A 16,451-nucleotide genomic window follows, 5' to 3' on the forward strand; every position below is an offset into this window, starting at 1 on the left:
TTCAATCAATCATTTAATTATTAAAACCAGAAGAGTTTAGGCTTTTTACATTTGGACACTTAATGAAAATAACTTCCAGCAATGTTTCAGATCAATGAATGGTTATATTTTCTAATTAGATTGTATTGACTCAGATTTCTGATCTATGACTATGTGTATTAATAAATTAGTTTTCACATGATGCCATATTTATTAGATATACAGTAGCAGTAATGTCTGCTGACTACAAGTACACAACTGATCTTCAGCTTTCCTAGCTGAAATTCACCCTGCAGTATCTGCGTTGGTAGAGCTCTAGGTGCTCACATCAGACATATCCATAGGCCCCTATGCTCTTAATCTCTGCCATACTGATGACAAATATGGTGGTCTATGACCGCCAATTATTAGTTGTGTATGCCCCTGAACGATTGTAAATGTTATGATAGTAGATTGCTCAAAATGGAAATGTGCTGCTCGTTTCTTGTACAGGCATAAAATTCTGCTCTTTTAGCGTTAGGCTATGTTCCCAAGTGGGGAAATACACACATAGGCTATGTGCACACTGAGTCTTTTTACAGGGTTTTCAGAGCAGAACTTCCAAGGGTTTGAGGAATCTTGCATTCTTGAAGAGGATCTGGAGAGTTTCCACACCAAAAAACTCTGTGTGCACATTGCCACAAAAAGCCCAATTCCATAGTTTTTAAACACATAGTGGGCACGAGGTTTCATGAAATCACATCCAATTAAATCACAATTGTTGAAAGCAGTGAATTTTGCGCACAAAAAAAAGCTACTTTTATACTTCGCAGTAGCCTGTTTCTTTAATGAACTGAAAGGAATACCTCTCCAAGGAATTCGCTTTCCTCTTCTTGCACTCTTGGCTGATCCCATACAGTTATTTCTAACATTCGTTCCCTAAAATTTTTCCGATGCACATGGGAGTAAACAAAGGTTTGGTTCCATTTTGGTTCGGAGCTTTTCTTCACTGTTTTGGTCCTCCGCTTACTTTTATCGCTGCCGAATAATAAGAGTACAGTTACTCTCTGCCATCTAGTGGCAATTCAAAGGATTGCAAAGTAGTGTTTACTGTTTGTCATATCATTTATAAATATTGCTTTTTTTGTTAAACGGGTTGTCTCCTTTCAGTAATGTTTTTTTCCTATAAGCTCCATTAGTAGTAAAAACAATAAACTGTTTAGTTACCTGCCAAAGTCCATCGCTTAGTCTCTGCCACTGCTTTATCATCTGCAGCACTGTCACGATGTCACATTGCCAGCGTGGCAAGCAGTCAGTGATCACAGCAGATCTGAGTAGCTCTACATCGATAGAACCACTGAGCTCCTTTATTGGCTATTGATGTGACTTCCGCACTGCAGAAAACAGACACCGGGAGGAGCGGGCAAGACTCAGAAATAGACCGGGGGAGGGTGAGTAAAGCCCAGGTTTACTCACTACTAACATACTTATAGGAAAAAAATTCTGAAAGCAGACAACCCTTTCAATCTCTGAGATAACAATTGTATTCATAAAGGTTATCTCCAGATTATTCTGTTATTATAAACATCAACAAAGAAGATACAGTACATAAATAACAAAAAAAATAATAATTATATAGCATTAGTGATGGGCAAGCCCAAACAGCAAAGTTCAGGGTCCGTACCAAACACCTACCGTTTGGGCACAGACCCTGAACATGGAATTCTCCAGGAAGTCAGTGTTACTGTTCGAGTTCAGCACAATGAACATCGGGTGTTTCCCATGCTGTCACCTACATGGCTGCGCGAGAAACAATGGTGGCTCTGACTGGTGGTAAGATCATTACCGCAGGTCAGAGCAGCAGCAGCTGTGACCAGCGGTAAAATGTTTACTTCCAGTCACAGAGGCGTTGGCCGATGAGACGGTACTACTCCCATCAGTCTATGCCTTCTGCCGCTAATACCAGCTAGAGCAGGCGACGGCTGATGGGAGTATTCATCAGCCGGCACCTGTGCTATAAATAAATATAAAAAACGGTGTGGGTTCCCCCCTATCTATTTTTGATAATCAGCATGGCAAAACTGACAGCTGCGGACTGGAACCCTTCAGCTTTCAGTTTTATCATGGCTGGTTATCAAGAATATAGGGGTCTCAACGTCGTTTTCAATTTAAATAATGAAATAAATAGTTTTAAAAAAACGGCATGGGGTCCCCCCACTTTTGACAACCAGCCAAGCTAAAGTAGACAGCTGGGGGCTGGTAGTCTCAGGCTGGTAAGGGGCCATAGATATTGGTCCCCATGACTAAAAATACCAGCCCGCAGCCACCCCAAAAAAGACGCAACTATTAAATGCCTCAATTGTGGAGCTTTGCCTGGCTCTTCCCACCAGATGACAGCATGGGAACCGCAGCTCTTTGACCCCCAGTTATAATGTTACTGCCAATCAGAGACAGTGTTTTCCGCGCTGTCATGCAGATGACAGAGTGGCAAACAAAGAATGTTCGTATCCCCCATTCATCTAAATGGGGTCCAGATTCGGGTGCTGCTCTGGTACCCGAACCAAACTTTTTTTAAAATGTTCAGCCAAACCCGCTGGACTCGAACATCCAGGGGTTCGACCATCACTATACAGCACCAATATATGGACAGCACTTTACCTTCTATCCGGAAGAAAATACATTTTTACATAGGGATTCCTGGGGCGTCCATCTGGCCTCGGTGGGAGATCTATTGCTTGTAGCACAGTGACTATTAGATGATGTTCTACTTTATCATACAATAATTTTACCTACAGCAAATGAATTAGAATTAGTACCAGTGTAAAAACAGTACCCTAATTATATACACAGTGTTCAATTAGACTGAACACCGATCTTCCTTCATGCATAAAACTCTTCTGCTAATAGTGTTTTCCACAATCAGATGCCAAGATTCAGTTTTTATAAAGCATGTTTCCCAATGTAAGAAGGGATCTAATTGGTTGTAATGGGCAAGAAATTGTCCTTATGATACCAAAATCTCCACCTCTAGCAAATATAGTAACCTAAAGTCGATGGGAAAGACAGTTACAAAAAATCAAAACTGTGTAAGGCCATATTAACATTTTGTGGTACAGGTGGCACAAAGAGGAATTGTCACGATTCCTCCTATCTGAGTGTCTGGACGCAGTATATGACAGTTCAGTCATCCAATCTAGGAATGGGGTGTGCTGAGCTGTCAGTATCTGAAGTGAAAGTTTAACCATCCATTCAGGACCAGGGTGTGCTGGGGCTTCATACTTGTGTCTCTTGTCAACAGTAATTATCAGGCTATATAACCAGATCTCTGCCTTTAATTGCTGCCAATTGTAGGTTTGCTTGCTCTATGATCCTTGTCTGGTATTCTGATCTTTGTTGCTCAACCTTGGATTTACCTTGACCATCCATTAGTTTCCTGACTACACCTTGGTCTCACCCACCTGCCTATGAGGTACTCTACTGGCTTTTGACCTCAAACCTCTTGACTACCCAGCCTCACAGCTTATCTGTGAGTAATAACTAGTGTCACAGGAATCACATCTATCATTACAAGCAGCTTTCAACCATTTGGAGACTGGATAATTTTTAATTTCCATCTTTCCTTTTTCCAAGTGCCAGAACTTTTTTATTTTGTCATCACATTACAATTTTATTCTGTTTTGGCATTCATTATTATATGGAATAAATATTTTTAAGTTTTATTAGTTTGGGCAATTATGAGGCAATATCAAATATGTTATTTTTTAATTTTTACATTTTGCTATGCACATTAGGGGGGAAAACAGATGGTTTAATGTTTTTAAAAGTGTTTTTTATGTTTTTGACATTTTTTATTAAATCCCTAAAGAAGGCCCCATTGACACCCCTCAAACAAAATCTCATGAGCTGCTAAGGCAGTCATCTTGAAGGCCTGTTTAAAGAAGTAAAGAAGTACTCCCATTAAAGTTTTTATCCTCTTATACAATGCAATCATATTATACGGCATTGTCTTCTTACAATTGCTCATTTTGCTTTTCTACACAGTTAATTTCTTCTCTCTTCTCTGCTCTATGTAGATTTTTCATTCCCCTCTTCAACTCCTGACCCAGCTGCTCCACCCCTACCCCCACAAAAATGAGCAATTGTAAGCTCACAGTGCTATATAATAATAGGATGACTGCAATACCGGGTGGGCCATTTATATGGATACACCTAAATAAAATGGGAATGGTTGGTGATAACAACTTCCTGTTTGTAGCACATTAGTATATGGGAGGGGGGAAACTTTTCAAGATGGGTGGTGACCACGGTAACCATTTTGAAGTTGGTCATTTTGGATCTAACTTTATTTTTTCAATGGGAAGAGGGTTATGTGACACAACAAACTTATTGAGAATTTCACAAGAAAAACAACGGTGTGTTTGGTTTTAACATATCTTTATTCTTTCATGAGTTATTTACAAGTTTATGACCACTTATAAAATGTGTTCAAAGTGCTGCCCATTGTGTTGGATTGTCAATGCAACCCTCTACTCCCACTCTTGACACACTAATAGCAACACCGCAGAAGAAATGCTAGCACAGGCTTCCAGTATCTGTTGTTTCAGATGCTGCACATCTCGTATCTTCACAGCATAGACAATTGCCTTCAGATTACCCCAAAGATAAAAGTCTAAGGGGGTCAGATCGGGAGACCTTGGTGCCCATTCAACTGGCCCATGACGACCAATCCACTTTCCAGGGAACTGTTCATGTAGGAATGCTTGGACCTGATACCCATAACTGATGGTATGATGTGGTACATGGGGTACAAAGATAGTGGGGCCATTCTTAATCAATGGAAACCTCAATACCACTGGATATCTGAAATTGCTACATGATGATGTGTTGCCCTCTTTATGCACTGAAGATGGCACGTTCCCTGAGTTTTTCCAGCAAGATGGTGCACCACCACATTATGGGTGTCAGGTCCGAGCATTCCTTCAATGAATTTGACCCCCTTAGACTAGCATTTCTTCCGCGGTGTTGCTATCAGTGTGTCAAGAGTGGGAGAAGAGGGTTGCATAGACAATCCAACACAATGGGCAGCACTCTGAACACATTTTATAAGTGGTCATAAACTTGTAAATAACTCAAGAAAGAATAAAGTTACGTTAAAACCAATCACACCATTGTTTTTCTTGTGAAATTCTCAATAAGTTTGATGTGTCACATGACCCTCTTCCATTGGAAAAAATATAGTTGGATCCAAAATGCCTGACTTCAAAATGGTCGCCATGGTCACCACCCATCTTGAAAAGTTTTCCCCCTCCCATATACTAATGTGCCACAAACAGGAAGTTGATATCACCAACCATTACTATTTTATTTACGTGTATCCATATAAATGGCCCATCCTGTATATTAAGAGGATAAAAACGTTGATGGGAGGAGGAGTGCTTCTTTAACAGCAGCATTTAATAAAATAGATCTAGTGCTAGCTCTGATCATCAGTTATTCTCTGGAGCTGGCTATATAATGTGGCCAGCACCCATGCTGTAAAGTGCGGACTCAGCTCCTGAGACCGCATCATGTAGTGATTGCGCATGACAGTGGAACGTGTCTGGTGGCCGTTGCTAAGGGGTGAAAATGATTTCTAACAAACAAAGCGAGAGGTTGGAAAGTCGAGCTTATTTAGCTTACAAAAAAGATGACTCAAATGAGATCTCATTTACACGTATAAATACATGTGTGGTCAGTACAAAGGACTGGCACATGACTTATTCCTTCCAGAGACCATACTAAGGACCAGGGGGCACTCATTACGGGCAGAAGAAAGGCAATTCAAGCAGCTAAATAAGAAAGGGTTCTTTACAGTTAAAACAGTGAGACTGTGGAATCCCCGACCACAGGAGGTAGTAATGACAGACACTATATCAGCTTTTAAAAAAAGAGCTGTATGCTTTCCTCAGCAAAGATGGCATTGTGGATCATAGATAATTTAGTGACAAAATGCATAATTGGTGGAGAAAGGTTGAACTTGATGGACCCAAGTCTTTTTCCAACCTATGAAACTATGTAAAAGGATAGGTGATAAATGTATCACTGCTTTTGGTTTGACAGCTGAGACTCCCATCGATCACTAGAACAGAAGGCTCATAGTCCCCTGTGTGAACGGAGCGGTAGCGAGTATGTGCAACCACTGCCACTCATCTATAATAATAAATGCGCTAAGCAGCTTCCGGGTTGTAACAATTTCCGTCCAGTTGTAACTGGTGACGTCACAGCACACCTCTTGCCATGTTAACCCTCAACACACCACTCCTCCTCAACACACACCTCCTCAACACACACGCCTCTCACCTTTCACCATCTCCACTCACGTCCACTCACTCTTTCACTCCACATGTGACCCTTTCTCTCACTCCGTCTCTCATACTCACGCCGTCATCGCCGCTGCTCCACGATCCCCGACATCTTCTTCCGCCGGCGCCATCCTGGATCCAGACGTCCACGCCGGCGACATGCTCTTGCGATGACGCCATCTTGAGTATCGTGAAATCCCGTGATACACAAGATGGCGTCGCCGCAAGAACATGTCGCCGGCGTGGACAACGTCTGGATCCAGGATGGCGCCGGCGGAAGAAGATGTCGGGGATCGTGGAGCAGCAGCGATGATGGCGTGAGTATGAGAGACGGAGTCAGAGAAAGGGTCGTATGTGGAGTGAAAGAGGGGGGGACGTGAGTGGAGATGGTGAGAGGAGTGTGTGTTGAGGAGGTGTGTATGTTGAGGGTTAACATGGCAAGAGGTGTGTCACTATACTCCCGATGCGATAGCATCGGGCCTTAATCTAATTCTCCATAGCAGTGGTGGTTGCACATTCTCACTGCTACGCATCTCACACATGGGTGTCTCAGCAGCAAAGATCAAAGGTGTATCATTTCTCCTGTGGATAGGTTAGGACTGATTACAAGACAACTCCTTTAATTCTAGGAAATGATCCTGGAACTGTTTTTATGAAAAAAAAAAAACATGAAAAAAAAAGTGTAGAAAAAGCATCCCTATCTTGAAGCACTGTTCATTATGAACAGCCTTTTATTCACCCCTACAAAGTGTCAGGAGTCTTTCTTTCCTACCTGACAAACGATTCAATACTGCAAAACATCGCACACATTAAGGATTACATCCTTTTACAAGGAAAGTCAAAGGCAGATGAATGTAGCTGCTTGGGATTGCAGTCAGTTTGTGTTGATCATAAAGGCCATGGGGACCTTTGTAGACAACCCGGTCCTTCGGGACAGAGACCCTCAGGATGCTGTAATGTCTATTACTAAGTGAAGAATAAGGCACAGCAGGAAAACCCTTTCTCCTACAGGCAGTGGTGGCCTGCAATGTACAAGTTACATTATGGAGCTAATATAAGCATCACAGGAATGGATTACATGGCAGACAAAAAAGAAAATATAATTCCAGGATATTTCCGCCTGAGTGAATATCATTCAGACATGGATAGGTTTATAAATGTATATATAATCATTTAAAATTTAGAAGCACCCCCTCAGGACCTAGGGCACAGAGCACAAGGGTGACTGTATCATCCCACGACAGCTATGGAGATCATAGAGCGCATCCTAGTGTGCCATTCTCCATCCCAGACATCAGTGTCTCTACCCTGCACAAACTACACACTGGTAATCTACAAGCAAGCGGGTCACCAGACCCCCTTGTTATAAAACTTGGGATGGCACAAGGTTTTTATTGTGAATCAGCTCCCGTTAAAGGACAAGACAAAGACTCTGATTCCAGCGATGTGTCACTTACCGGGCTGCTTGCTGTAATTTTGATAAAATCACTGTTTTATAAGCAGGAGATTATAACTAGAGGGTGGATAAACCTGCTACCAGGTAGTCCTCCATATTCATGAGCTCAGTATAATCCCGCCACCACCACTGATTTGAAGCTTTCTGCCTATGCACAGTGTACACAGAAAGCAGCCAATTAGTAATGTAGGCGTGGTTATAAAGAGCTCAGCAGTCAGAGAACTGGTAAATTTGTAGATGATAAAACAGGGATTTTATCAAAACTACAGCAAGAACACATCCTTCGAATCAGCAAAAATCTGGTGACAGATTCCCTTTAATGCCCAATTGGCATTTTTCCTAGGTAGAAGACATATCCACTTTGTGAATCTTATGCATAGTATAGAAGATGAAATTTAAAGTACATAAACTATCTTCTGCAACCACAGAATCCTGCAAAAAAAATAAGTTAAAGAGGCACACCTGTGTTACATGTTGGCAAATGTTCATTAGAGGTTTTTGTTGTTTTGTTTTTTTACTAGCCATCAGATTGCTGGAGGTCTGATTGCTGGGACCCCACATTGATCCCAAGCTCAGTAAAGCCTATACAGTGGCACGTAAAAATTTAGGCACCTTTGGTCAAAATTACTGTTATTGTGAACAGTTAAGCAAGTTGAAGATAACATGATCTCTAAAAGGTCTAAAGTTAAAGAGGACACATTTTCTTTGTAATTTATGCAAAAATAAATATATTTTTATCTTTTATGTTTTAAAAATTACAAAAAGGAAAACGGGCCAATGCAAACATTTGGGCACCCTGCATGGTTAGTACTTAGTAGCAGCCCCTTATGAAAGTATCACAGCTTGTAAATGCTTTCTTTAGACAGCTAAGAGTCTTTCAATTCAATATATTTATCCTTTCTTTGGAAAATTCTTCCAGTTTGTGAGATTCCTAGGTCATCTTGCATGCACTGCCATTTTGAAGCCTAGACACAAATTTTCAATGATGTTCAGATCAGGGGACTATGAGGGACATTGTAAAACCTTAAGCTTGCGCCTTTTGAGGTAGTCTATTGTGGATTTTGTGTTTAGGATCATTATCCATCTGTAGAAGCCATCCTCTTTTCAGTTTCAGCTTTTTTACAGATGGTGTTATGTTTGCATCAAGAATTTTGTTGAAATTTCGTTGAATCCATGCTTCCCTCTACCCGTGAAATGTTCTTGTGCCATTGGCTGCAACACAATCCCAATACAGGAATGATCCATCTCCATGCTTAATGGTTGGCAAGATGTTCTTTCTGATATTCTGTGCCCTTTTTTCTCCACACATACATTTGATCCTTGTGGCCAAAGAGTTCTATTTTAACTTCATCGATCCACAGGACGTGTTTCCAAAATACACTAGGCTTGCTGAGATGTTCTTTTGCATATTTCTGATGATGAATTGTATGGTGAGAACACAGGAGAGGTTTTCTTGTGATGACTCTTCCATGAAGCCATATTTGTGCAGGTGTCTCTGAACATTAGATCAATGTACCACAACTTCAGAGTCTGCTAAATTTTTCTGAAGGTCTTTTGCAGTCAAGCAGGGGTTCTAATTTTCCTCTCTAGCAATCCTACGAGAAGCTCCCACTGAAATTTTGCATGGTCTTACACACGCTATCTTGACCTTCACTGTTCCTGTTAAGTGCTATATATTAATTACATTTTGAACTGAGGAAAGGGCAACTTGAAAACGCATTGCTATCTTCTTATAGCCTTCTCCTGCCTTGTGGTCTTCCATCATTTTCAGAGTGTTAGGCATCTACTTAGAAGAAACCATGGCTGCCTTTTTTTGGCACAAAGTTAAAGGAGGCTAGAGTTTTATAAAGATGGGAAATTTGCATCACCTGGCCTTTCTCAAAAATGATAGTGAACAAGCCGTAACCCTAACAGGTTAATTGTGGTATCAAAGTTATCTGACAAATCTCTAAGGGTGCCAAATTTTTGCCCATTTTTCTTTTTGTAATTTTTAAAACGTGAAAGATGAAAATATATTTATTTATGCCTAAAATACAAAGAAAATTTGTCATCTTTAACTGTAGGCCTTTTAGAGATCATTTCATCTTCAACTTGCTAAACTGTTCATAATAATAGTAATTTTGACCAGGGGTGCCTAAACGTTTACATGCCACTGTACTTAAATGGAGCCGAGAAGAGAAAGCTCTCTCTACTCCATTCATTGTCTATGGGACTGCAGGAATTAGAGGAGCGCTGTACTTGGCACTTCCATAGACAATGAATGGAGCAGGAGTCGACCATGTGCATCTCTGTTCTAGACAGGGCTGCAGAGCTCCATTTTTTGGGGTCACAGGGCGTCCTATCCTCTGGATTATGATTCTGGTAAAACTTTTTGATGGTGTTGCTGTTCTCCTGCCATAATCTCACATCTTTATAAAGTATTCCCTGGTCACAAAATTAAAGATTGTATCCAGTTGTAACGTGAAATACTTACAGACAGCTGTCCTGGCAAGACCTGAGGTGCATCTTTAAGAGCTCCAGGACTAGTTGGAGATATAACAGAAATTGAAGGCCTATCCATCTTCTGAGATTCAAAGGAACTAGAACCTTGAACGAAAAGTGCATTAACTTATTGGCACAAAAAAACTCAACTGCACATACCACTAAAATGGATAAAACGGCTGAAAAAAAATAAGGAGGCATCAACCTACTCTGGCATTCAATATGTAATTACACAGTAAGAAGGAAAACCAAGAATATAAACTTTACGCCAGAAATTGTGCGAAATTTTAAATCTGCAGCATTTCAATTTCTATTGTTGATTTTTGTTGCGGATTTCACCCCTATAACGAAAAGAGGAGAAATCTGAAGAGATCTATACATTTAAAGATGCAGATTTTGTTGCCAATATTTCCCCTTTAGAAAATATTCACACAAGGCAAATTTTAGCAGAAATTTCCGAATTAAACATCTGTTCCCTACTCGTGATTGTCGCTGTTTGGCCACATGCACACATCCACTATTTCGTGAATTTTTTACCTCAGTATTCGTAAGAAAAAGCCAGGAGTGGGTGATAAATACAGAAGTGGTGCAAATGTTTGTATTATGCTTTTCCTGTGACCGTTCCACTCCTGGTTTAGGGTTACAAATACTGAGGTAAAAGACTCACTAAATACTCAATGTGTGCACATGGCCTTTCTGTGTGGATTTTCTGCCACATATCTGCTGTGTCAAGTTAAGCATTCGTAGACCTATTACACATTCTTTTTCTTTGCACTCAGACTTTGTCGTTCTCTTTATCTGCCTTTTTCATTCTCAATGTGTTGCGGTATTCCCGTTGAGTTAATGTGGACTAATACTGCACCATTGTACTGTATGAGCTATACTTTTTGGTTACACAATGCTATTGCCACTAATGAAGAAACCTATGGATGTCAAAGGAAACCTTCTAAAGCACAGAACAGAGTTCTGACGCTCCAGGGGTATGAGTTTTTCTTATGTAGATTTTTATGACTGGAAAAATCCATGACTAAAAGCGCTTTTTGCTGCTCATTTGATTCAATTTTATACACTATTTTCATCAATTGTTTTTGATGCATTTTAATTAAAATATTATAATAATTTTTATTATGTTTCTGTGGTACAAAACGCTCCAAAAACTGAGAAAAAACTTTTTTAGTGCTTGTAGCAAAGAACAAAGTGACGTGATGCTTTTTCTACCACACAATAAACAGGAAGCCTATTGTACGCAGATGTGAACCGGTGAAAATACCCTGAGGACGTCGTCCACTTACCTACAACTTTTTATTGGGAAGAGTGCAGGCACTGAATGTGTGAGCGCCCTCTTGTGGCTGCTTATGTGTAATTACTGCCCCTTAGAGACTGCCTAACCAGGTGAGTAGGTCAGTATACTATGACACGGTATGGACAGGCCACGAGATGGCGGACTCTCCGGAAGGATTCCATTATGGCAAATCAAGTACTCATAGCAGTCACGTAGTTGTCACTGTTTGTTATTATATATATTATAATATATTAATGTATTATTATATATAATTATAGGGGAAGCGCAGCTTTTCGTAAATGCCTTCAGTAAGGCAGGGAAACGTACTAGGGTAAGCATGTAATTAAGAAAGGGTCGTGACCCGCTTTAGAAATATAAAACAAATAATTTGCTAATCAAAAACCTTTAAATTGTACAGTTACTTTAACATTTATAATAAAGAGCACCTACTGGATTCTAATGGAGGATGGGAGCTTTCAGGGATCCTTGGAATGTCACTGAAGGAAATAAGTAAAAGCAATAAAAAAAGAAAATATTACAACCATAAAAAAGCACTGGAGGGAACAAACACAAAAGACATATTTGGGAGAGCTCTAAGAGAGAAAAATCATATTATGGCATCTAATGAAGCATCTCGTGAATGTTCCTCTGCTGGATTTATATGTCATCTAAAAGGCAACAAATAACATATCTCTCTGCATGAAGTCAAGTAAGAACCCATACACCTTATTAGGTGCTCTACTATGGCTCCATACAAACAATGACTCTGAAAGCATTGACAGACTCAGTGCTTGAATTAGGCACCGTGGGTAAAGCTCGTCTTTGTTTTTTTAAAACAAACTTCAGCCTGGGGCAGAGGTTTTCCAAAACTGGAAAACCACTTTAAAGCCAAACTTAAAGGTTCTACACTGATTTTTTTTTACTGGTAAGTAGTATTCATGAATGCAAAGTTAAGTAGCTTTCTAAAGAGTCTTCATTATGGGTAGGGCTTTGAATAAAGATATGCAGTGGAGAGTGGGTAAAGTACTTTAAGTTTTATGGAGGCCAGAGAAAACCAGCTATAGACGAGGAGGAAAGCACAAGGAAAGGAAAGTACAGAATTAGAGCTTTGCTGATGATGAAGACAGCAACACCATGGAAATACACAGCGCTTACATCTAGCCTATGCTTCTGGGAGACGGGAAAGGTTAGGTGGCCAGCATCCAGGGCTGTCTTCTGGTGTGCTGTGGTTTCATTTAATAAGCATATAGTAGACAACCACAGCACTCAGTATGCAAATAAAGAAAAGTATTTCAGTGGGAGATCAGCATTAGTATCCAAGTATTATGAGACAGCCAAGTTTGATAAAGCACCAGAAACTCATCCTCATAGAGGCCTAGGCCACGACCAAGGTCCGGGATGAATCGGAACGTTGCACTTCTCAGACTATATCGATACCAATGCTGACTTCCCAGTGAAGTCATTTATTTATTTGCATACTAAGTTCTGTGGTTAGAGACACTTCCCAACAAGAGAATTGCAATTGCAATCTGAAACCTAGCTCAATTTTATTACGTAAAGGCAACCTTTACCATTTCCAAAAATATATTTTCCATGTCAAAAGTGCCCAGAGCCTTTAAGCTGAATATAGAAAAAGATTGCTAGAAACTAAGAATTCATTGTTGCAATGAAGGGGTCATCTAACCTTTCATTCTATTTTTAAAAAGCAGTTCAGCAAGGTGAATAAGGAAGGTATGGCATGAAATCAGTAATGTTTTTTGGGTATTTTTTGACCACGCAGGTCACTTTTAAATGTAAAAGGGATGAACAACATAAGTTTTTCTTTTGAGACTAGGATGAAGATGGAGATCAGGATGAAGATGGAGACCAGGATGAAGATGGAGACCAGGATGAAGATAAGATCCCTCGGCCCATGAATTAAAGTAGTCACATATGGACTCGGTCACAGTGTCAGTACTATTTAATGGCAATTAAAATAATTTAAAAAATTATGGAAACTCCCATAAAACCCACTAATGTCAATGAGAATTTCTCTTTTCTTCCTGGTCTTTTAAAGTACTTATTGTTATTTATATGTATGTTCCTGCTGTTACAAAATGACAAAAAAAGAGATACCTAATCCAAAATTTTATATAAAAAAATAATTTATTATCTATAGATAAATGAAGAGAATAAATCTAAATAATACTGTACCCGATGGGCCGGGACACGATGATCTCCACTTGTGGTTCTGATTTTGATTGTAAAATTATATTGTAAACATCTTCATTTGTGGCTCCTGGCAGAGGCTTCCCATTCCATTCTAGAACTTCATCACCTTTAACGGAGAACAGACAGAAGTATTGAAAAATTACAATCACGCACTACCTATTTGCTGGCACATGGCATTGCTGTATGCACAGACACTGGATTTGCTTCAATACCTTCTTATTAATACCGTGTGGGATGGAGCACGCCATTTTAATTTCTATAGCGCCAACATATCACGCTGCACTTTATAATTCAGAAGATACTTGTACAAACAAGTCAAAAACTAAAGTGCTTGTCATGTAAGGTCCAGCCATCTGTGTAATAAATAGGGGCATTAAATAACACCAGCCAGTGTCTGTAAAAGTACAGGTACAAAGTGCTCCTGAGTGAGTAGAAGAGAGAACAGGGGATATTTAGATTAGTGAGCTGAGGTGATAGGCAAGTCTAAATAAACGTGTTTAGGTGAGGTAATAGGCTAGCCTAAAGAAATGTGCTTTTTGGGCGCACTTAAAACTGTGAATACTGGGATTAAACCGGATTGTCTGGGGTAGTGAATTCCAGAAAACTGATGCAGTATGAGAGATATCCTGGATACAGGAGGAGAACTTTGTGAATGAGAGCCATACATTTATACTGAATTCTGTCACAGAAATAAGTCCTGGAGACAGGAGTAGGAGGTTGACAGATTATAGCGGCTATTAGTCTTAGGTGATCAGCGGAACAGAGAGGATATGTAGAATGGTAGACAGAAATGAGGGAGGAGATGTAGGGCAGAATTGTGAAGAAATTTGTGGGTGAGAGTGATAAATTTATACTGGATTCTGCAGCAGAAAAAAAGACCTGGAGATTGAAGAGGATGCTCGTGTCAGGTGATTATCGGAACGGAGAGAACTGTTAGGATGGTATGTAGAGATGGGAAAGAAGACGTAGGGCGGTTCAGAACTGTGGAGAAATTTGTGAGAGAGCGTGATAAATTTATAGTGGGAAGTTGAGATTATAGAGGACGCTCATGTTAGGTGATTAGCGGAATGGAGAGGACAGGTAGGATGGTAGACAGAGATGAGGGAGAACTATGGAGAACGTCGTGTGTGACAGTGATAAGTATATATTGGATTCTGTAGCGGATGAGTAACCAGTGGAAAGAATGGCACAGAGTGGAGGAATCGGTGTACTGCTTGGACATAAATATGACTGCTGCATTCAGGATAGATTGGATGACAAAACTTTTTTCGATTGGATAGTAGTGTAGTTAGAGGCCACTGAATTACATAGATGAAGACAATACATGTATGGTAGCATGCTTTACACCTATCCAGCTTTCTTTCATGAAGTTCGTCAAGCTGATATCATTGTATCTGTAGTGATGCAATCAAGATACAGACATTGTGATCGTTATTCATTCAACCATAGCACGCTATATTGTTATTTACGAGTACTTCTAATGGAGCGGCATTGCTACTCAGTTTGTTTCTGAACAGTCTGTGTGCCAAGCGAAACAGTAAATACTTAAAACAGTATATACCATGACACAAGGACTTCTAGGGAAATCTTGAATATAGATATTTAGGTTTAGCTAAAAAAATCAAATGATATTTGCAAGTTTTGGAAGCACAGAGGCATCTTCATCAGGCAAGATTATAAATGACTGCCTAAGGGCCCCATCACACATAGCGATCTCGCTAGCGAGATCGCTGCTGAGTCACAAGTTTTGTGACACAACAGCGATCTCACCAGCGAGATCGCTGTGTGTGACAGCGATCAGCGACTGGCCCCCCTGCCGGTATCGCCGATTCCTTTAGGAAACTGCTGGACATTTCTTTTGTCGCTGGTCTCCCGCTGGCCAGCACGCATCACTGCATGTGAAAGGTGGGAGACCAGCGATCTGCTGGTAACTAACATACACATCGGGTATCCAAGGGACGTGCGTCCCTTGGATACCCGATGTGTACGCTAGTTACCAGCTCCCTGCATCAGCGCGCTGGTAACTAACGAACACAGCGATGCCGCGCGCTCGGCGTCGCTGTGCTGATAGCTGGTGAAGCTGCTCACCAGCGATCACATAGCGACTTACCAGCGATCCTGACATGTTGATATCGTTGTCGGGATCGCTGGTGAGTCGCTATGTGTGACTCCAGCTTTAGACGAGCACAACATGTTGCAGCAGGACATTTGTGTGTGGAGTGGATGGGTGATGCCTCCTAGACATAAGCAAGGGTGATAAAACTGAGGTTTTTTAAATAATCTGAGAGGTGGAAAGGGTGAAGAGTTGGGAGTTTAGTGATCTGGAGTCAGGCTGGTGGTGGTGAGAAGTGTATCCATTGTGGCAGGGCTAAGGGTCGTGTAATTGATGGGAGATATGTGTCTCATAAATGGCTTATCTCCATAATGTAAGGCAGAAGTAAAGCATACCAGATATTGTTATTGTTTTTGTTTGAAGGACCTGTGGTGAGGTCACAGTCATGTGACCAGTCAGCTGCTGGGAACGTGGGTGTGGCTACAGCCTTATAATGTGACCTGCTCCTGAACCAGGGAGCTGTATGTGGGGAGGACTACACCTCCCAGCATGTGCTGAGACTCGCGGTCTGAGTCTGCAACCACGAAGGTTTATGTTTTGTTTGCCTAAGCTAGAGGCTATTTTTGGTGATACGCTGTTTTATGGTTTATGACAGAAATAAACCTCATG

At 40.6% G+C, this 16,451-nt stretch overlaps 1 protein-coding gene across 15 annotated transcripts in view; it reads right to left on the reverse strand.

Moving 5' to 3' along the window:
• Positions 1-16,451, reverse strand: part of RIMS1 (regulating synaptic membrane exocytosis 1) — a 548,264-nt gene that overhangs the window by 281,832 nt on the left and 249,981 nt on the right. For all 15 annotated transcript variants that reach the window (XM_073569361.1, XM_073569354.1, XM_073569342.1 and 12 more), the window contains 5 exons: positions 13,712-13,835; positions 11,969-12,015; positions 10,229-10,341; positions 2,617-2,747; positions 825-996 (listed from right to left, as the gene is read on the reverse strand). In XM_073569361.1, the coding sequence (XP_073425462.1) occupies positions 825-996; positions 2,617-2,747; positions 10,229-10,341; positions 11,969-12,015; positions 13,712-13,835 (587 nt within the window). The remainder of the gene's footprint in view (positions 1-824; positions 997-2,616; positions 2,748-10,228; positions 10,342-11,968; positions 12,016-13,711; positions 13,836-16,451) is intronic.

This window comes from Dendrobates tinctorius, unplaced genomic scaffold (genome assembly GCF_039654945.1).
Source record: "Dendrobates tinctorius isolate UK_male_01 unplaced genomic scaffold, ASM3965494v1 ptg000024l, whole genome shotgun sequence".
Classification (NCBI taxonomy): domain Eukaryota; kingdom Metazoa; phylum Chordata; class Amphibia; order Anura; family Dendrobatidae; genus Dendrobates; species Dendrobates tinctorius.